Here is a 23,326-nt window from a genome sequence, read left to right on the forward strand (position 1 = left end):
TATTAAGCAAATAAGATCACACTGAGGATATTAGCATCTAAAAAAGTTTTAAGAAATTTAGCTTATTTTGATATAGTTTGTTCTGCTAATTTATAGTCTAATCTTGTATGTTTGTTTAACACTTTCAGCAGAACTGTAATTTGTCTAAATTTAATCACCATAGTTTTTAAAAGTAACATTTTATTGTAAAAAGATTGAGACTTCCCCATTCAATCCTGATACTTCATCCCAGTAGTCTATAGTGATGAAGTTGTCTGCATCAGAAACTATTTGGTACAACTTTCTTTGGTGGTGATACCAAAAGAAAGCTTCTGCTTCTAAACTAGCTTGTGGTATGGTAGACTTTTCTACCCTCTACACCTGTGATTTTTGAAAAAGTGGCCATTTATATTTAGAAATTATTTCCCATCAAGATAAAATTCTAAAGAACAGTCAGCTCTATTAATTTTTGTTTTAATGTACAAAGGAGGTCAGAGAAAGAATAACTGGGACTTGTACACCCCGCGTATTCTTCTTTGTGGCCTGACATCAGGGTTATTTCTCTGGCTCGCTTTATAAGGCCTGTTCAGTCCTACTCTGTCTGTAATGGTTAAAAGTTAACTGCACTTGACTAAGGAGAAAAATCATCTAGCCTTTAACCTGTAGGTGGCAGCAGGAGTCTTATTGTACTACTAGCTTTTCCTCCATCTCTGTCTCTGGAACTGGGTTTCTGATTTAGGTAAAAAATTCTTGTGACTTTACTAAACTACTTGCCTAACTTTGTTGATGTTTTGCTTGATTTTTAGCTTTCTGTTCACCTTTTCATCTCTGTCTTTTTTAAAAATTCCTTTGTTAACTAATATATATTTTTGATGCTCAGAGTCCTTTAGTTTTTCTCTAGTCAGAAATAACATTTTGCTTTTGGTTAAGGAGACTGATGGGCAAAAATTCCCAAAATGTGGTAGTTTAATTCATTAACTTCCATATGTGAATGTAAGACCCTCAGAATGGGTTTAGCTCCCTCCTCTCAGCTTATCTTGTTCTGTCCTTTAACTCTGTTGGTTATCGTGTGATATCAGACAATGCCTTGTTATAAAGCAGAAATGTTAGCTAAAATTGATCAAATAAACTTGGAGTAATTAGTCCTTCTTTAAGAAGAATTTAATTGTTTTAAAATAAAACTTTCAAATATGTACGCATTTTGAGTGATGAGATAATTGCAAAAGAATGAAGTGTTCAATTCAGCAACTGTTTGAGTGCTTACTTCCTGCAAGGCTCTGTAGGGGATATGAAGATGAATAAGACATAATTACTGCCCTTGTGCAGATTAAAATCTAGTAGGAAAGGGAGATAAGACAATTAAGTAAATGATTCTTAAAGGAAGGTAGAGAAGATAAGCTCCCTAAGAGTACAAAGAACTGTAGGATTAGGGGAAAAGAGGGCACTTACAATAGATTGCCACAGGAATGGCAGATAAGTTTCTTTTTGTATGTCAACATGGATTGATTAGCAAGGATTGCTAGAAAGGGCTGTTAAATTGAGAAGGATTTTGAGGAATCTGGATGCAGAGAAGTCAATTAGTGATGTCTCTTAGGGATAAGGGAAAGGGGTTTGGTAGTATTTACTATTTCTGGATCATTGAAAATAGACCTTAAAGAACACATAGGGTCTTGATGTGTGGAAATGGGAAGGGACCATGTTCCAGGTGAAGTGAACATTCGGAGCAAAGTAGAGTTTGAAAACAACAGCTAGTCTCAAGGAACAGTGTGAGTGATCTAATGTGGTCCTTAAGGAGCCCAGGTTATATTAGGGTCATAAAGACTAAGACTAGGAGGGAGATGTGGGCCAGATTGAGGAGGGCCTTGAACTCTAGGGGGTGAGGAGTTAGACTCATAGGTAATGGGGAGCATGTGAAATGTTCTTTAAAAAGTATTTTAATGACTGTAACATTAGCTATGTGTTCCTGATAGATGGTTTGTAGAGACACTTTACTGAAAGAGACTACCTCCAATTTGTTTATTGTAAAGATAAACAAGAAAGTAAAAATAACCATAGCTTTCTCACGAAGAGATAACCACTGTTAACGTTTGATGTGTTTCCTGGCCCCCTTTTTTCCCTTTACATATGGATGCGTCTGTTTACATCTTGACTTGTGCCCATACATATACACAGACATAGTTTAAAATGACTGAGACTCTAACATATGTATATAGTTTTAGCCTGTGCTTTTTTTCATTTATTCTGTTGTATGCATTTTTCTGTCATTAAAAATTCTACCCCTTGGGGGCCGTCCCGGTGGCACAGCAGTTACGTTCACACATTCCGCTTTGGCAGCCTGGGGTTCGCCGGTTTGGATCCCAGGTGCGGACATGGCACAGTGTGGCAAGCCATGCTGTGGTAGGCGTCCCACATATAAAGTAGAGGAAGATGGGCACGGATGTTAGCTCAGGGCCAGCCTTTCTCAGCAAAAAGAGGAGGATTGGCAGTAGATGGTAGCTCAGGGCTAATCTTCCTCAAAAAAAAATAAAATTCTACCACTGAAGATTTCTGAATAGGGAAGTCACACACCTTTAGGAGGCATTCGTGCATAGAATGGGATGAAATGGTAGAGACAGGAGGCTGGAAGCTATTGCGGAAGTCCAGCAAGAATAATTGAGGGCTTGAATGAATGGTGGCAGTTAGAATGGGAAGAAGCGCACTGACAATAGTTGTTCCAGGTATATCATTTTCAGGACTAGGTAGGTAACTGTCTGGATAGATCTTAGGAGGTAAGCGGAAATTAGAGTCTACCATGATGTTTTGAACCTGGTTAATAACAGGGATGTCAGAAGGAAGAGAGATTTAGTTAAAGAAAACAATTACCTAACTCTTTTACATGTCCCTTAGTAGGCAGGTGCCTTAATTATTTTAGAAATAAGTTGAGGCCGGCCTGGTGGCGCAGCGGTTAAGCGCGCACGTTCTGCTTCGGCAGCCCAGGGTTCGCCGGTTCGGATCCCAGATGCGGACATGGCACCACTTGTTAAGCCAGGCTGTGGCAGGCATCCCACATATAAAGTGGAGGAAGATGAGCACAGATGTTAGTTCAGGGCCAGCCTTCCTCGGCAAAGAGGATTGGCAGTGGTTAGCTCAGGGCTAATCTTCCTCAAAAAAACAAAAGTAAAAGCTATTGGTATAAGTTAGTGTTAGTAATAGAAGGAAAGCAATGCTGTTGTCTGGTTTAGTCCCATCACCTAGGCAACAGGTATGTTTTAGATAGTTATTTTTTTTTCTCATGGAAATGAATGTGTGAAACAGGTTATCTATAACTTCAGAAATGGAGTCGTGGAGTCCCTGTATTCTTTGGCAGGTTATTAAACCTCTAAGTTGAATAAATTACTTTGTATAGTTTTCTTCCATAGTAGTATTATTTCATTCAGTTACCTATCTGTAGCTATTCAGGAAATTGTTATGACCTTTGTGTATATGTAGATGTCCAAATCTTTGTTAACTGGAAAAAAAGTTCAGAAGTTTAAATTTGAAGTAACAATAATTAGCCAAAAATATTTGATGCTAATGCATCTATTAATTAAGAACTATATTTGGATTATATCAGCACCAGGGTAAACTCCTCCTAGGAGAGAAGACTGCATGTTACATGTAGTTGGAGATTTGTGGGATCTCTGATGGAGAGTGAAATATATTGCCAAATTGTCTTCCAGAAGGGCACTATCTACCCCTACTTCCCTGCTAACATGAAGTATTATAATTTTTTAAAGTCATTGCCAACTTGATAGGCAAAATATTAATATCTTATTTTAATGTTCATTTCTTGTGAAGATGAGCTTTTTTTTCTTGTTTCTTGATCATATCTGTTGACAAGAACTGGAAATTCAAGGAAGTATACATTTAAATTATTTTAACCTGAAAAATAAAGCCAGGGAACTTGATTAAAAAGCAACTTTAAAAGTTAATGTTGTAATCTCCATTTCTCAAATAGTAAATGAAACTTCTTGTTGTTTTATGCATTGCTACCATCTCACTGTAGTCATTAGTATGGCATCCTATTTAGGTAGTAATATGGTTTGAAATCTAGAAATCCTACATAGAAGGGATCAAGGTTATTCCTCATAATTAAAAATTGTCAATTTAGCCATAAGTATTTTGTTTTTAAAAATGTATTATGATAATGGGAAATAAAACATGCCAGTATTTCTCATTTTGTCTTTGGTTAACAAATTAGGATACACGAAGCCTCAAATTACCTTTAAGGCTTATAAACATTCATGTCTTTTATCCATTAGTCAAGTTATTTCATAAACCCAACATGGCCTCTGAAATGGCTTTACACACAAAGAGGATTTTACCATAAAATGCTTGCGTGTTTTATTCTCTTCTGATGTTTTTGAGGGGAGGGGAAGGATAGAGGAAAGCAGGCAGGGCATAAGTTAATTTGGATGGGGTTGGTTTTAAAGTAGCATTTTCCTTAATTCTATAAAATGTATGGTAGATGAGAAGATGTACATAGTGAAACAATTTAAAGTTCAACATTAGGGGAATAACCAAGTGAATTATAGTACTTCCATACAGTAGAAGACAACGTAGCCGTTAAAAATCATGTTAAGGCATTAAAGAGCATTTAATGCTTGCTACATGTGAGGATAATTACAAGTGAAAAAATGCAGAGCACAAAGTCAAAGGGGTTTTTTTCTCTTTTTTCTTTTTTGTTTTGTTTTGAGAGCATGGGCATAAACAAATGACTGTAAGGAAATACACCAGGATGTTTTAATGGCTATCTCGAGTGATTTTTTTTCTTTAAAATTTTCTGAATTTTCCAAATTGTCGACAGTGAACACATTCTATTCTGTTGAGCAGGGAAGAAAACTATCTACAAAAAAAGAAAAATTATACACTGTTTTAGAAACAAAATTATAGTTACTTGAAAGATCTATCTCCTAATTTCCTGTGCAGTTAAAATTTTAAACTAGTTTATGGACTGTTTCTAAATAAAAATGACTGGATCCATTAAAAACAATCGATCATTTTAAGCAAGTGATGAATAGCAAAGTGAAAGTTAGTGATACTTCATTTCCCATCCTTAGCCTGTCCTTCCAGAAGTAGAAATTTGGAAGTAGAACAAAAGGAGTGGTAGGCTGTTGGGTCAAGGGCAATAGATGACTTAGTTGGCAAAAGAGGCATCTTTTCTTTTTTAAAGATTTTTTTTTTTACTTTTTCCTTTTTCTCCCCAAAGCCCACTGGTACATAGTTGTGTGGGTCCTTCTAGTTGTGGCATGTAGGGTGCCGCCTCAACATGGCCTGATGAGTGGTGCCATGTCCATGCCCAGGATCCGAACTGACAAAACCCTGGGCCGCCGAAGTGGAGTGCGCAAACTTAACCACTCGGCCACAGGGCCGGCCCCAAGAGGCATCTTTTCATAAGCAAACATTAGCCAAGATTTTGTCAAGCTTTGTGTTTTCAGCCTTTCTTCCTTGTAATTGGAGAATTGAACTCAATATTAACTACTCAGTAGGAGCAAAGAACCATTTAGAATGTCTCTCAGTCTTAAATGGAACTGCAACTGTTCAGTTAGGAAGTAAAATGGACCTGATAGTTTATTTTTCTTTAGCTTGGAATATAGTTGTATTATGACAAAGAGAAGAGACCTGAATAATTGCAACAGGAATGTGTAGGAGTTGAGTTTCTTGCCAGGCTTAAGGTATAAGAATGACTGTTTCTGCTCCGGGGGAAATAAACTGGCATTTTTCTGATTTTTTTTGTTTGTTTATTTAATAGTTTAGTTTTTGATACTCTAGAGATTTCAACAAAATGAAGAGTGATTTTTGTTTTAAATGTAATGTCAGTTTCTTTGTTTTTTTCTTAGTTCTTTCTACTGGTTTGTGTTAGAAATATGATCCGGGAAGGTGATGATGTTGCATGGGAATTTATAAATGATGACAAAGCACTTTGCTGTAGGAAATCTAGAAAAATAATTACTTTTGATACGTAGAAGAGAAGTATCTCTAACCTTTAAGTCTAAACTAAACGCTTGGTGAAAGCTACTAATGTTTGGTATAACTGAAAAGAATTTGAGAAATATAATAGAAAAAAAGGGGATGATATTTTTAAAGGAAGAACTGCTACGTTTGATTGACTCTGTTGTAGAAGGACACATTGAAAGTTGCCTGGTGGGATAATAGTAAAGAAATCCTTTGAGAGGATAGTTAAATCTGACAGGTTGAAATTTTGGATATGGATTATAAAGAGAAGAGAACTAAAATGAGACTTCAGATTCAGGATGTAAAAACATTCCACTGTTCCATCGTATTTTGTTCTTTAATAAGCTTTTAAAAATTGAAGTATAATATACATAAAGAAAAGTACACAAATCATAATGTACAACTCAATGAATTTTCATAAAATCAATACTCATGACCCAGAGCAGATCAAGAAATAGAACCTTTCCAATATATAAAGCCTCCTCATGTCCCTCCCAGTTACTACCTGCTCCTTCCCCAAAGGCAAGCACTGTTGTGACTTACAGTATCGTGAAAGAATTTTGCTTATTTTTGAACTTTATATAAATGAAATCACAAATTATATACTCTTTTGTGTCTGGCTTCTTTTGCTCAACATTTTGGTATTCATCTATGTCATTATCTTTAGCAGTCATTTGTTTATTTTCATTGCTGTGTAGTATTTCATTGTAAGACTACAACACAATTTATTTTTTCATTCCACTAATGATGGACATTTGGATTGTTTCCAGCTTTTGGCTAATATAAATAAATACTATGAGCATTCTTGGGGTTTTTTTTTTTTGGTTTTTTTTGGTACATGCCTTTTTGTTGTATATGTAAGTAGGAGTAGAATTACTAGCTTGGGGGTATATATATATGTTTAGCTTTCGTAGATACTTCCAAACAGTTTTCCAAAGTGGTTATATCAGTTCGTAAGCCCACGAGAAATTTCAGTTCCTCCAAGTCCTACCAATGGTTATATTTTTAGTCTTTTATTTTATTATTATTATTTTTTGCTTGAGGAAGATTAGCCCTGAGCTAACATCTGTGCCAATCCTCCTCTGTTTTTTGTATGTGGGTCACTGCTGCATCATGGCTTGATGAGTGGTGTGGGTCTGTGCCTGAGATCCAAACCTGTGAACCTGGGCCGCCAAAGTGGAGCATGCCAGACTTAACCACTATGCCATGGGGCTGGCCCTTAGTCTTTTAAATTCTAGCCATTCTAATAGGTAGAGTGGTATTTCAGTGTAGTTTTAATTTGCATTTCCCTAATAATTAATGAGATTGAGCACCTTTTCTTATGTTTATTGCCCATTTGGATAACCTCTTTTGTAAAGTGCTTATTCATATGTCTTGCTCATCTTTAAAAATTGGGTTGTTGGGGCCGGCCCGTGGCTGAGTGGTTAAGTTTGTGTGCTCTGCTGCAGCGGTCCAGGATTTCGCTGGTTCAGATCCTGGGTGCGGACATGGCACCACTCGCCGGGCCACGTTGAGGTGGCGTCCCACATGCCACAGCTAGAAGGACCTGCAACTGAGATATACAACTATGTACTGGGGGGATTTCAGGAGATAAAGGAGAAAAAAAAAAAAGATTGGCAACAGTTGTTAGCTCAGGTGCCAATCTTTAAAAAAAATTAAAATAAATAAATAAATAAAAATTGGGTTGTCAGTCTTTTAAAAATTGATTTGCAAGTATTGTTTTTATATTCCAGATATGCATCCTCTGTCAGTTGCATAAATTGCTAATATCCCACTCTGTGGCTTGTGTTTTCATTTTCTTTTTCTTTTTTTTTTGGTAAGGAAGATTCACCCTTAGCTAACATCATTGTTAATCCTCCTCTTTTTTTTTTCGCTTGAGGAGGATCAGTCCTGAGCTAACATCTGTGCCACCCTTCCTCTACTTTGTATGTGAGATGCCTCCACAGCATGGCTGATGAGTGGAGTAGGTCTGCACCCAGGATCCAAACCCAGGCCACCGAAGCAGAGGGCACAGAACTGTAACCACTTGGCATTGGGGCCACCCCCTGCCTTTTTATTTTCTTAATGATGCATTTTAATGAACTGAAGTCTCTTTTTTTCTCCCATCTTTATATTTTTTCAAGTTTCAAATCTCTTTAAAAAGTTGTACAAATAGAACAATAAATACTCATATACCCTTCATCTGTTCACCAATTGTTAACGTTTGTCACATTTGCTTTATCTCTCTATATATAATTTTTAATTTTATTGTTTTATTCTTTAGCTATTGGAGAGCTAGCTGCAGACATCTTGATACTTCATAAATACTTCAGCATTATTTCTTAAGAACAAGGACATTCTACATATCTACAATACAATTAACACTCAAATTTAACATCACATAATACAGTTATCTGATATACAATCCATATTCAAATTTCTTTAACTTAAACAGAAGTTTTGAATGTTAGTGTAGTTAAGTTTAGTGATATTTTCTTTTTTTGTTGTACCACCCCTGCCATTTTAATTTGTGTTATGCCAATGTCAAAGCTGTAATATCTTAGAAATAAATACTAAATTACTAGTGTGTCTTAGGCTGGCCAAATTGTTTTCTTCTTCCACTTCTCCCCCCTGGGAATATCAGAATATTATTATTGGTTACATAATAGAAAAGATTCAAACGGAGAAAGTGAAAGTGTATTTCCTCAACTCACTGGTTTCCTGATTTGGTGTTTAAGTTTTCTCACAACATTGTTGAATGATGCATTTTTAAATGTTACCATTTGTTATTTGAAAATCCTTGGAAAACCACTTTCCTTGAAAAACCAAAGCATCATTAATTATTTGTTGACTAACTCTGGCACTATACAATAAAAGAACTTGCATAATGAACTAACAACCCAGTTGATGCGTATAATTATTTTAGAATTGGATAGAAAAAAACAAGGAAGATTTTAGTCTCACATTAATAATTAAACTTCCATCCGTTAATTATAAAAACAGAAGACAGATCTTTTTGTCTTTTGTAAGTGTATGGAAATCACTATGGCTAGTGGTATAAGAAATATAGAGTGAATTGATAATGTGGAATGGAAACAGCAGATCCAAGCAAGAGATAATTGTTAGAATAGAGAAAACTTGTTTGGGTGGGATTGGGAAACCACAGGGAATTATACTGGAGCCATTGATTTCAGTTGGATTATTAATGATTCAGATAAGTGCTGTGCTTATAGAGCTTACAGTGTGACCCTGAATGGGAAATCCACCCTGTGCAGTGGATTAGTTTTAGAAACAGTTGAGCCTACTACATAGGTTTCTTTTGAGGAATGGTTTTTTTTTATATATATATATATATACATGGGACGCCTGCCACAGCATGGCTTTTGCTAAGCAGTGCCATGTCTGCACCCGGGATCCGAACTGATGAACCCTGGGCTGCCAAGAAGCAGAACGTGCAAACTTGACCACTGCACCACCGGGCCAGCCCCTGAGGAATAGCTTTAAACATTAAAAAAAACAAGGCAACTTTGTGGGGATTAGAGCTATATTTTGTGAAAACGAATCTGTCTCCAATTTCCCAGTCAACTAGGAAAAGCCAGCATGAAGAAGGAAATGCATTGCTATAAAGATGCCTCAGGAAAAAGAGCTTGTTTGGGTGTCTTTGTTGTGAAGGTTAAGGAAATCATTGAAGCGCTATACACAATCTCCCCCCTGCCATTTTTTTTTTTTTGCTGAGGAAGATTAGCTCTGAGCTAACGTCTGTTCCAGTCTTCCTCTATTTTGTGTGTTGGTTGCTGCCACAGCGCAGCTGACAAGTGGCTTAGGTCTGTACCCCGGATCCAAACCCGTGAACCCAGGCTGCCAAAGTGGAGTATGCCAAACTTAACCATTGTGCCACAGGGCTGGCCCCCAACTATAAATAATCTTTAGTCGCTTGCTGTCCAGCATAGTTTTTCTTTTTCAGATCATAAACCCTTTGTAGAAATGAATAACTAATGTAACTGATGTAAAGCATGTGAGCAATGACTTTAAGTCCCTGTTTCATGGTTCCAAAACATGTCTACTGGGAGGTTGGTATAATTGTTGGCATCACTGTGGACGTTTTGTGAGGTTTGTTTTTAAGAAGAAATTCTGAAGAGATCAGATCCAAGGAATTATATCTTATCTATAATTGATAGGTTGAAAAACTTATGCTTGTCTGGTTTAAAGAAAACTTTGGGAGAGGAAATTATCTTATTGTAGTGAGCAACTTGTAGGAATTGCTTTTTCAAAATATAGCTTAAGAAGTACCTTTGTTTGAAGAAACTAAGGCTAGTGGAGAGAAGTGATGACTTGAATATGATATAAGGAAAAGAACAATAACCTGGAGATAAGTAGGTAGAAGCCAGATGATAAGTAGCTAGTAGGTGAGGGCAATGTAGTAATTAAGTCTGGCTTCTAGAGTCATATAGCTTTGTTATGAATCTCCGTCTACCACTTAGCTTTCTAAGCTCTAGTTCATTCATTTGTGAAATGGAGATGGTGACCTTAGAACAGTGGTTCTCAAACTTTTTGGTGTCAGGACTTCTTTACATTCTTAAAAAGTAATGGTGACCCAGAAGAGCTCTTATTTTTGTGGGTTATAGCTATCTGTATTTACTGTTTCAGATAGTAAAACAGAGAAAGTTTTAAAATATTTATTTTAAAAATAGGAATAAACCCATTACATGTGAACATAAATAACATATTTTTATGAAGAATAACTGTTTTCCAAACAAACAGATAGTGAGAGGAGTGGCGTTTTTTACATTTTTTCAAATTCCTTTAATGTCTGTCGTGATAAAAGACAGTTGGATTTTCCTATCTGCTTCTGCTTTCAATATGTTGAGATAGCTTATGTTAGGTAGGCTATAGAAAACATAACTGTTCACTTATGAGAGAATGAGTGAAATAAGGCATCTTGGTATTGTACATATTTTTAATTCATGGACTCCCTGAAAGGGGCTTCACAATCCCCAGGATCTCCAGGGGTTTCATGATCACACTTTGAGATCTGTTACTTTAGAGTATTATTATTATCATCATCATTATTTTTTTTTAAAGATTGGCACCTGAGCTAACAACTATTGCCAATCTTCTTTTTTTTTCTGCTTTTTCTCCCCCAAATCCTCCTAGTACATAGTTGTATATTATAGTTGTGGGTCCTTCTAGTTGACACGTGGGATGCCGCCTCAGCATGGCCTGATGAACAGTGACGTGTCTGCGCCCAGGATCCGAACTGGTGAAACCCTGGGCCGCCAAAGTGGAGCGTGCGAACTTAACCACTCGGCCATGGGGCCAGTCCCTAGAGTATTATTTTGATGATTTGATGCAGTATTATTTATAAAACCTTAGCATAGTGTTGGCACTTAATAAGTGCTTAAAAACTGCTAACAGTTGTTATCATGATGGCAGCATATGGGAAATAAGCATAGTAGGATGTGATCATATTTACATTCTTAAAAATATCACTTTGCCAACATGGTAGAAAAGATGGATTGAGGATAAAGGAAATAAAGTTGATTCTTAGTGTACACCTTAAATTTACACAATGTGATACGTCAAATATATTTCAATTACAAAACAAAGAATGACTCTTAGGTTTCTGGCTTGGGTAAATATAGGGAGAAGACTACCTTTGAGAAGAAGGATTGGGGAGTTCAGTTGTACTGTATCTGTAGGCTGTCTAGGTGGATAGACCCAGGAGGTAGTTGAATGTATGGATCTAGTGTACAGGAAGTAGAGTTTTGGACATCATCAGCTTGTAGGTTCTAGTTAGATCCATAGGTGAGAAGATCACCCAGGAGAGGATATGTAATGTTAAAACAGAACCCTGGTATGATAGGTAGCTTCTAAGATGGTCCCCTGTGATCCCTGCTACTGGTATTTATGCCCTTGCATGATCTTCTCTTAAGTGTGGGCTGGATCTAGTGACAGCAAAAATGTTGGAATGCTGCTTCTGAGGTAAAGTTACAGGAAGACCATGACTTCTCTCTAGTCCCTCATTCCTCATTCCATAGGAAGCAAACTGCTATGTTGTGAATATGGAGAGAAAAACTGGCTTGGGAATTATAAGATCCAGGTCATTGGAAACAGACTGGTTCTTCTACTTACTAACTTTACAAGTTACCTCTCTCTGAGCCTCATTCTCCTAGTCTGTAAAATGGAGGTAATAATACCTATCTTATTTGGTTGTTGAGTGGATGAAAGTGGATGATGATTGTAAAATGCCTAGCATGACTCTTCATGACCTTGGATTTGGCCATGGATGCTTACATATGACACCAAAAACACAAGCAACAAAAGAAAAAATGGATAAATTGGACTTCATTTAATTTAAAAACATTTGTACATCAAAGGATATTATCAAGAAAGTGAAAAGACAACCCACAGAATGGAGAAAACTTTTGCAAATCATATATCTGATAAGAGTCTAGTATCCAGAATATATAAAGAACTCTTACAACTTAACAACAAAAAGACAAACAACCAAATTAAAAAATGGACAAAGGACTTGAGTGGACATTTCTCCAAAGAAGATATACAAATGGCCGATAAGCATATAAAATAATGCTGAACATTGTTAGTCATTAGGGAAATGCAAAAACACAATGTGATACCATTTCTCACCCACCAAGATGACTATAATAATAATAATTTTTTAAAAAAGAACAGAAAATAACAAATGTTGGCAAGGATATGGTGAAATTGGAACCCTCATACAGTTGCTGGTGGGAATGTAAAATGATGCAGCCACTGTGGGAAAGTTTGGTAGTTCCTCAAAAAGTTAGGCGTAGAATTACCATATGACCCAGCAATTCCGTTACTAGGCAGATGCTCAAAAGAATTGTTTGATGCTCAAACAAATGCTTGTACATGAATGTTCATATCAGCACTATTCTTGTTCGCCTAGCCTAAAGGTGGAAACAACTCAAATGTCCACTAACAGATGACTGGATAAACAAAATATGGTATATACATACAGTGGAATATTATTCAGCCATAAAAGTGAATGAAGTACTGATAACGTACTACAGTTTGGGTGAATCTCAAAAACATTATACTAAATAAAGGAAGCCAGATACAAAAGGTCCCATACTGTATGATTCCATTTATATGAAACATCCTGGGTAGGTAAATCCATAGAGACAGAGAAAAAGTTGGTGGTTACCAATCAAGGAGAGGGGGGAAGTGAGAAGTGACTGCTTAATGGGTACAGGATTTTCTTTTGAGGTTAGGAAAATATTTTGGAACTTGATATAAGTGGCAGTTGCACAATGTTATGAATATACTAAATGCCACTGAATTGCACACTTGAAAAGTGTGAATTTTACCTCAGTAAAAAAATGCATAATATGGTATTTGACACCTAATAAACTATCAATAAATTTTAGGTTTTATTGTTGCCTAGTGTCACCTTTATCAGTAATTTAGTTGTGTGACCTTGAGCATCAGTTTCCTCGGTTTAAAAATGAAGTTGTTGGACTAGCAGACCTCTAAGATCCTTACAGCATTAAAATTCTATTATTTTAAGACATGGACATTCATCGTGTCAGGAAAACCTACTCTTATTCCTCCTGTGTCTTTCTTCTTTACTATCACACTAACAACACTTCTGACACCAGATTTGTGGGGTTTTTCCCCCCACACCAAGTAATTCTGCAACACCAGATTTGCTGCTGCTGATTCCACAGGTTAAGGGCTCAGTCCCACAGGACTCCCCGCCCACCCCCCCACTTCACATGTCAGTCGCAAGTCTAGGTTGTCAGTTGTGCTTCTGACCAATTAGCCATAAATTGAATATTTCCACTAGCTCCTCCTTGGGTTTGATTAATTTGCTAGAGCAGCTCACAGAACTTGCAGGGGAAAAAAGTTTACTTACTGTTTGCCCGTTTATTATAAAAGGATATGATAGAGGATACAGATGAACATCCAGATGGAAGAGATGTGTAGGGCAAGGTATGTGGGAAGGGGCGCACCACTCCCTCAGCCTCTCCACGTATTCAGCACCCTGGAAGCTCCCTGAGCCCCATACTTTTGGGATGTTTATGAGGCTTCATCACATAGGCATGATTGATTATTAACTCCATTTCCAACCCCTCTCCCATCTCTGGAGAATTGGGGGTGGGACTGAAAATTTCAAGCTTCTAATCATGGCTTGGGCTTTCTGGTGAATAGCTTGTATCCAGGAGCTCACCAGGAGTCACTTTAATAGTGTAAAAGACACTGCCATCACCCAGGAAATTCCAAGGGATTTAGGAGCTCTGTGTCAGGAACCACGGTCAATAAATATTGGGAGAAAAGATGTTCCTAGAGCTCTTATCACTTAGGAAATTACAAGGGTTTTAGGAACTCTGTACCAGGAACTTGGACAGAGGCCAATATATATATTTTCTATTATCTCACATTCATACAGCAAATATTTATTGTATACCTTCAGGGTACTGTGCTAGGTACCAAGGACTTGGCAGTAAATAAGACAGAGATGGTTCCTGCTGTCATAGAGCTAACATTCTAGTAGATAGGGTATTAAATAATTATTTGCTGATAAATTATTTTAAGTACAATGTGAGTCAGGGGTTAAGAGGGCAGGGATAGTTCTGAAAAAAAGATATTTAAGTGTGAAGAATGATAGGAATTAACTGAGTGAAGGGAAGGGAGATGAGCTTTCTAGAGGGATGAGCAAAGTCTGGTAGTGGGAAGGCGCATAATGCCTTCAAAGAACTGAAAGAAGGCTAATAATGACGAACTCAGACAGTGACTGCTGAGATAGAAAAAGACTGGATCCTGTAAGACTTGTTGGTTGTATTAAGGATTTTGGACATTATCCTAAGAGCCCTGGAAAGTCATTGAAGGGCTTAAGCAAGCAATATTCACTTTCTGGCCACTTTCTGTAGAGAATGGTTTGGAGACGGGTAAGAGAAGAACTAGGGAGACCAAATAGGAGGTCATTGCAATAGCCAAGACTGTGGTGCCTAGAACTAGGGTCCTGGTAGTGACAGGGAGAGATGTCATTGACTTTGAGAGTGATTTAGGATATCGACTGGCTGTGGGAAATGAGAGAGGAGAGGGAAGTGTCAAGGATGTCTCCTAGATTTCTCCCATGAGCATGTAGGCTGGTGGCATACAAAGAACAGTGGAAGGACTTCTATTTTGGGCTGAGCTGGAATATCAGGGAGCAGATTCATCTTCTCACCTAAAACAGTTTTTTTAAATGACAAAATATATGAGGCAGTGGTTTCTAGAACACTGGATATCAGGCAACAAAGGACACTGATCCCTGAGAGATAGGAAGTAAGTGAGGTGAGCCCTGTGATTGTCCCAGCTTACTGCTTTGAGAGTTTCTAGACTGCAGTTCAGGGAGGGGGAACCCAGGTGGAGACCAGCAGACTCCCTGAGTTGAAGAAACAGCTCAGTCTGGTGAGACCAAGGCAGCTTGAGTTCACAGGACAGAGTACCAGAGAGGAGAGGGCTGGACAGAGAGAGAAGCCTGCAGATCTGCAGAGGATCCTCCTAGTATTCAGCTGATCAGCGCATTCATGTGAGGAAACTACTTAAGGCTAAAGAAAGAACCATTCAAAAGCATTAGAGGAAACAGTGACCGACACCACAGGGCCATTAATATGCCTACTCCCACCAGCCAGACTGGAAAAATCCCATAATTCACAAGACTCAGAAGGGTTTTGCCTCAGTAGTGGTGAATACATTTGTCAAAACTTACCCAACTGTACACTTCAAATATGTGCAGTTCAATCATAGATGAATTATACCTCATTAAAGCTTTTTTAAAGAACAATGGAGGAGGAACAAATTTGAAAGAAGAGATTATGAGTTTGGTTTTTGACGTGGGCTTTGGCTTTGAATGTTAGTTGGAGACATTGTGTAGGCAGTTGAATGTGTGGATGAGTGAGGTAGTTTTAATGGGGTGGTAGAGGCAGTTTGAAATGGAGTGAGGAATGAGTGGAAGGTGGGAAATGTAGATAATGCTTTCAGAGTTTGGCTGTTAAGAGCGAGGGAGGGTGGTAGGTAGAGGGAGAAGTGGAGTCAAAGTTTATTATTTGCCTTAGGACAATAGACTTATGTATGTTTAAATTCTGGTGGCAAAGATGGAAGACACAGCATGAAAAGGGATAAAGTATAAGTAACATTTCTGAGAGGGCTTGAAGGGTTAGGGTTTAGAGCACAGGTGCATTGGCCTTAGATTAGAAGAAAGAGAGCTACTCTATCATAAAAAGAAGAACGGGAGAATAGATGAAGATAAACAAGTTTGTGAATTGGTGGGAATATGAGAGAGTGCGTATATAGTAGTTCCCCCATTATCCACAGGGATACGTTCCAAGATGCCCAGTGGATGCCTGAAACTGCAGATAGTACTGAACCCTGTACAGTGATGCGTGGGAGAACCATGTTTTGGTCAATGACCTACTGCATACAGGACGGTGGTCCCATAAGATTAGCACCATATAGCCTAGGTGTGTGGCAGGCTATACCATCTAGGTTTGTGTAAGTACACTCTATAACGTTCACGAAATGAGGAAATTGCTTAGGATGCATTTCTCAGAAGGTATCCCCGTCGTTAAGTGTCATGTGACTGTACTGTACATACTACGATAAAGTTTAACTTATAAATTAGGCACAGTAAGGGCTTAACAATAATAACTAGTCATAAAATAGACCAATTATAATAATATACTGTAATAAATTGCCAGCATCACTACTCTTGTGCTTTGGGGCCATTATTAAGTAAAATGGGTTATTTGAACACAAGCACTACGATACCACAACAGTCAATCTGATAACCAAGATGGCTACTAAGTGACTAAATGGAGGTAGGGGGTGGGTAACGTATATAGCATAGATACATTGGACAAAGGGATGTTTCACTTCCCAGGTGGGATGGAATAGGACACTGCGAGACTTCATCATGTTACTCAGAATGGCACACGATTTAAAACTTATGAATTGTTTATTTCTAGAATTTTCCATGTAATATTTTTGGACCATGATTAACTGTGGGTAACTAAAACCACAGACAGCGAAACTTCAGATAAGGGGGGATCACTGTATGTTGGATCACAGACTATTTCCTTTTCTGTATCTCTCCAATTTAAATTACATGAATGTATATCAGGAAATGAAAAAGTAATTAAATGTGCTTTTAATGTAGAATGGCAACTAAAAGTATCAACATGATTTAGAAGTTAAGTTTTTTGTTCTTTCTTTTTTTCTTCTCTTTTTTTTTTTAAGGAAGATTCGTCCTAAGCTAACATCTGCTGCCAATCCTCCTCTTTTTGCTGAGGAAGACTGGCTCTGAGCTCACATCTGTGTGCATCTTCGTCTACTTTATATGTGGGACGCCTGCCACAGCATGGCTTGATAAGCAGTGCTTAGGTCTGCACCTGGGATCCGAACTGGCAAACCCCTGGCAGCTGAAGTAGAGTTTGCAAACTCAAACGCTGTGCCACTAGGCCGGCCCCTAAGTTTTTTATTCTCAAGTACTCTGGTTTCTTGTTTGCTTGTCCAGGCCATCCTGCAACAAATAACCAGCCTGAATCCCATCCCGCATTGTCCAGTGTGCTTTGTTAAATACCACATTTGTGCTTTTCCTGGGTTTCAGCAATCTTGAGTATATTCCTAGTGTCAGCTTAGAATTCCTAAGTGCAGGAGTGCTTCTAGTTGAGATTTGAAATATAACTGAGAATAAAATTTCTATTTACGAAGTGACTTTTTTAAAAGTAAGGAGAGTTTTCTGGTCTTAAGGATCTCTTTCTCCCTCCTTTCAAAATAACATCTAATGTGGGAGAAAACAGATTCTAAAATGTAAAAGCCCTGCTGTTTTCTTTAGAATAAAAATGCTCTTATAGCATTGTAGAGATTAGAAATGGTGTGTGTAAAGTGCTTAGCACAGGTCTAAGTAAAGGAGTACAGTGTAGCACTACTGATGCAGCTGTCCACATGTTTTCTGTGAAAGATGAGAACAAGAGATATTGCTTATCTAACTGAAAAGAATTGTTAAAGAGTCATAGAATCTTTTTTGTAATATATATTTTTAAAAGTTAAATATGAGCTTTATTTTTTTGCCATTGTAAAACAATACATATTCATTGCAGAAAATATAAAGAAAGCAAAAATCACCCAAAATTACAGGATCTCAAAGTAGTGGTCATTTTTAACATTTTGATGAACACTCCTCCAAATCCTCCAAACATTTCTTTCTAAGAGGTATTATGCACACGTGCATACATGCATACACATATATATGCACATACACATAAATTTTATGTACGTGGCATCATGCCATTCCTGTTCTACAACCTGCTTTTTTGACTTAGTGCGTTGTGAACATCTTTCAATACCCATGCAAGCATAGCAAAATCATCAGTTTTATGACCGTGCAGAATACCGTTGTGTGATTATTAATGATGTGTTTCCTTAATTCTCTCTTAATGGACATTTAGGTTGTTTCCAGTGTTTCAGTGAAGTAAGTCATGCTGTGATGAGCCTCTTCTGCTCTACATCAAAGTGAATTGCACATGTAAAATTGTTTACACATACTGCCAAAGTGACCTCCACGAAGACTTGTCCAAATTATATTTTTAAGAACAGTAAATGAAAGTACATGTATTCCTACATCTTAGCCAACCCTGCATATTGTTAAACTTTTTAATACTTGTCCATTTTGTAGATGAAAAATTATATTTCAGTATTTTTTAAATCTTTTTTTGTTGTTTAAATTTTTTTTATTTTTTATTTTTATTTATTTATTTTTTGAGGACGATTAGCCCTGAGCTAACATCCATGCCCACTTTCCTCTACTTTATATGTGGGACGCCTACCACAGTGTGGCTTACCAAGCGGTGCCATGTCCGCACCGGGGATCCGAACTGGCGAATCCCGGGTGCCAACGTGCGCACTTAACCGCTGCGCCACCTGCCTGGCCCCTGTTTCAGTATTTTTTATATCCATTTCTTTAATTGCTAATAAAATTATTTTTACTGGCCATTTGTTTTTCCTCCTTTTATGAATTTCTTAGTATAGTCTTTGTCTACTTTTATATTGATTCATCTTCCAGTATTTAAAGGTGAGGAAACTGAGGTCTGAAGAAATGAAGTGACTTTCCCAGGGTCACACAGTAATTTAGTGGCAGAATCGGTAATCGTACCATGTTAGAGCTGAAAGGAAATCTTTAGAGATCATTGAGTCCCAACCCTCTGATGTTACCGATGCGGAAACAGAAGCCTAAAGATATTAGGTGACTTGCCTAGTGACGAGTACACAGCTCATTAGTGACAGAACCAGGAATCTGAATCATGTCTCACAAAGAGGGAAAGGCAAGTAACATTTTTGAGCCTGCTGTGTTTCTTGCATGTGTTTTCTCATTTAACTCTCACTACTATTCTACCATTCCTTTTTGAACGGGTGAGGTAATTGAGGTTCAGAGATCTTCATTGATTTGCCCAGAGTGACACACCTGCTTATCTGTGAAACTGGGACTAGAATCCAGGTCTTCAGATTCTTAATCTCGTGGTATCATTGCCTCCTAGAATGAAAACAGTAGATATGTGTCTTGGCTTTACTCAAAAACTCATTTGATAAAATATGATTTGCCTCTTGGAAACTTGTAAATAAAACTCTGCCTCTATTTAATAGTTCTTGTTTGTTACTGGACACCAGTCTGACACTTAAAAGCTTAAGGAACTTTTTGTTATAAGCAAAAGCAGATCAGAGATCATGTCTTATGCTTGTGGGTGAATAGAATTGAGGTCCATGAGCTAGGTAGGACCTAAGTTTTTTATGGTCGTGATGCCTGGGTTGAAGCTCTCAGTATTTCCTTAGAACTATTTTTATTCCATAGAGAATAAAATCTTAATATATAAAGTGGAAATGACATTTGGGTTCTCTGAAGTGTAAAATGGACCTCAAATCATCAAGGAGTCAAATAGGAACAAAATTGAAACCATGTCAATTGCGTCCTCCATATCTCTAAAAAATCCTGTTAACCTTCATTTCTTGACAGGGCTCAGAATTTCCAAATCATTAGAGCTAATTTGGTTGAAGCTTCACCCTCTAGAGATGCACAGAGATTAGTATTGACTTGTGTATAACTTTGTTAACACTCTTAGTTTGGTTCAGTTACATAGAAGTTAGTTGCTAAACTCTGTGTTGTGCATTTCTGCTTTCCAGAGAGATCTTGTAATTGTTTGGGTTGATGTCTTTTAAACCTGCTAGTTTCATCTGAATAAGTTGAGGAAAATGGAAGAGTGCAGCATTTGATAGACTCTTCCCTTTTTTCCTTCACAGAGGACTTTATAGGCTTATAGGATAGAGGGGCCAACAATTAACTAACATAATATTCTAGTCTTTAATTGTGGGGCTCTATTAAGCCTTATTATTTAAAAAATAAACATTATTTCTTATCTTTGGTATTTTTTGTTTTACTTTATTGAAACAATAGTTGCACATTAATTAGCACTTAGATATTCTGGTAAAGTCTGGGGTTTTGTTGTGTTTTGCCTTTTTGTTCTCCACTCCCCGCCCCACCCCGTAGCCTTTGTGACTGGAAGAATGTGAAAAACAAAAGTTGGGTAGCTGAGGGCAGTGGTATAGCTAAAGCCATGCCACATTTAAGTTCCCATGGAGATGGTTACATCAGAGTATGGACCATTAACTCAGTCCACTATCAAAAAACAAGTATCACCAGAAGTAATTCTTATTCTAGTATCAAACGTATCAGTCCCTTAAAATCTCCTTTGGAATGTTGAAAAGAGATCAGATGAAACCTTCAGAATGGTTATTTATTGGGGAAGAAAAAACCTTCAATTTCATTCACCCATTGTAGCTCCACTTTCTCATTTTAATGCTCAGTCCACAGTGGCGATGGTAAAAAATGTCCTGCACCTACAGAGATGGCAGTGGGAGAGGGGACATCACCTTTTCACTTATTGCTTGTTGCAATTTGGCCTGTTTACAGACAGAATTGCTCTGTGGGTGCTTCTAGTGGAGAGCAAAGGAAATCAAAGTAACAGCAAGAAATCAGCATTTACACATGACCTGTGAATTGGCTAATTTTTAACATGCAGTTAGTTAAGAAATGATTACAACCTGAGGAGTCATGACCTCAACTTTTCATCAGCTCCATTGGATTGTGCCTCAGTTTGGAAATGAAGGAGGTATGCAGGAAGTTTTAATTGTACCTGTGTGATTTATCCCTAGTCAGCTCTTTAATTTCTTCTGGCTGTCTGAGGTTTCCGACATGCTGTAAATTTCCCCAACTTTTTCATTATCTGCAATTTCTTTATGACTCGTGAATCGGAGTGGAGAGAGAGTGTGGATTTACAGCAGAGATAAACATGTCCATAAAGTCTGTATCTGTGTCAGTAATTGTACTGCTGTCAGTGACTGTCCTGTTTTACAGGCCTCTCTTGGGAAAGGAACAGGCTTCACTACCAGCAGCACTGAAGTGCTTGCTTTGATTTGCATTAACTTGCTGGGAGATTAGGAATGGTGGGATAGGAATTGATACTGGACCTTGGCCTCCCTTGTTTGTTGGTTAGTTGGTTGGTTGGTTTAAGGTCAAATGACTTTGTGTTGGATAACTGTGTTGAAAATACAACTTGGACAATGCTTGTTTCCTGAGTGAAAATGCAACTTATACTGATATGGTAGATGTGAAAAATCCTTTCTAACTTCATTTTATACAATGCCTTTAAGATGATTTCCCCTTTCCATCACTGTTGACAATTGAACTTGGGTCTTTTTTCATCTTTCCATTTTCCTTTTCTTAGAATTAAAACACAGGATTTCTTCTTTGGAACGTTCATTCCTCCTCAAGAGTGGGGTAGCTATAGTTTTGGGGGTTTTTTTGTGTGTGTGAGGAAGATTGTCCCTGAGCTAACATCTTTGCCAGTCTTCCTCTATTTTGTATGTGGGACGCTGCCACAGCATGGCTTGATGAGCAATGTGTGGGTCCACGCCCAGGATCCAAACCTGCGAACCCTGGGCCATGGAAGTGGAATGTGCAAACTTAGCACTATGTCACTGGACTGGCCCCTGGGGCAGCTATAGTTCTGATGACAACTACATCTGCTGTATCTTAATTCTCAGTTCTTTCCTCACTGCTTAAAGTGGTGTGTCCTCAACCATTTGCCATGAGAAAGGGAGTCTTAAAACAGAAATTCTTGATATTCCTGTCTTTAAAGATCCTTCAGGATTTTTCTAGTGTTTTCTTTCCTTACAGCAATTGTGAGAGAAACTCAAGTTAAGGGAAGCCCTTTTAAAATACATAGAAAAACCAACACATATACTTTTCTTCTAGTACAGTTTGTATTAGGGCAGATCCCTCAAGAATCAAAACCGTCCTTGCAACAAACCCTGAACCTTCTCCCAAGTCGTTTAAAAGAGTAGTAGGTGGCGGTACAATTTAACAAAGAGGATAAGATGCTTGAGAATTCACAATGTTGCTGTCACCTGTCAACTTCAGTAAAAACAAGGGTTTAATTAGCCAACAGTCTCACAGTGTTGGAGGATAATGGTATTAACAAAGAAAAAAGCAACACAACAGAAGATTATTTGAATACTACTTATGTAAATGCTATTCTCTGAAATGGCTCCACAGCAGGGATTGATAACTTTGTATTAAAGGTTTAATAAACATAGGTGCTGGAGAAGGATTCAGTAACATGTCTCCAGATTGAAAAAGGACAGTCAGTTTCTTCCTCACTCTCCTTAATCAGGCTTAGAATGAATCCAAGAGTAACCTGGCTTGAAACTAAAGGGAAGACTGGTGTACCTATTGGTTAACTACTTGTATAAGGGATAATTGTTGGGTGAAAATCCTCATGTGGTGTTTGACTTTTTAAGATCCCAAACTTCCTTGGAGCTGCAGGTTAAAAATAACTTATTTCAAATTATCAAGTAAATAAATGCCACTAATAGATCAGGAAAGAACCCCCTCTTCACTAACTCAAGAAGAAATTTCAGTGTCTTCTTTTCTTCCACTAGTACATTATGAAGATTTTTAAGTTCCCAGTGAGCCTCCCTTCATACACACGTGTGTGTGTATGTGTTCGTGTACTTTTTTTTCTCCTTGAACTATTTGGAAGTTTCGCACATGGCACTTTACCCCTAAATACTTCAGAACACATCTTGTAAGAATAAGGACAATTTCCTACATAATAATACTCTAATGACATCAAAGAAAAATGAAGAGTATTTGCAAAACATCTAATATCATTCCACATTCAAAATTCCTCAATTTTCACTAAAAATCTCTTGTAACTTTTTTTTTAACCAAGATCCAGTCAAGGTTCAGGCATTGTAAATGTCAATACATTCTTTATAGGAGAACATTTAGTACTAAATTCTGCACATCAGCTCT

The 23,326-nt window shown here is 37.6% G+C and overlaps 1 protein-coding gene across 6 annotated transcripts in view; it reads left to right on the forward strand.

The window, feature by feature from the left end:
- The window catches only part of LIN52 (lin-52 DREAM MuvB core complex component), a 112,553-nt gene that overhangs the window by 23,741 nt on the left and 65,486 nt on the right, over positions 1–23,326 (forward strand). The window contains exon 6 of one of the 6 annotated variants that reach the window (XM_046647828.1): positions 18,408–18,706. The exons of 4 other annotated variants lie outside the window; for them this stretch is intronic. In XM_046647828.1, coding sequence (XP_046503784.1) covers positions 18,408–18,475 — 68 coding nt within the window. In that variant the 3' untranslated portion in view covers positions 18,476–18,706. Of the gene's footprint in view, positions 1–7,831; positions 7,860–18,407; positions 18,707–23,326 lie in introns of those variants that run through there. One more of the 6 variants, XM_046647833.1, reaches the window with a different exon arrangement.

The sequence above is a fragment of the Equus quagga genome, chromosome 20, assembly GCF_021613505.1.
Source record: "Equus quagga isolate Etosha38 chromosome 20, UCLA_HA_Equagga_1.0, whole genome shotgun sequence".
Lineage (NCBI taxonomy): Eukaryota > Metazoa > Chordata > Mammalia > Perissodactyla > Equidae > Equus > Equus quagga.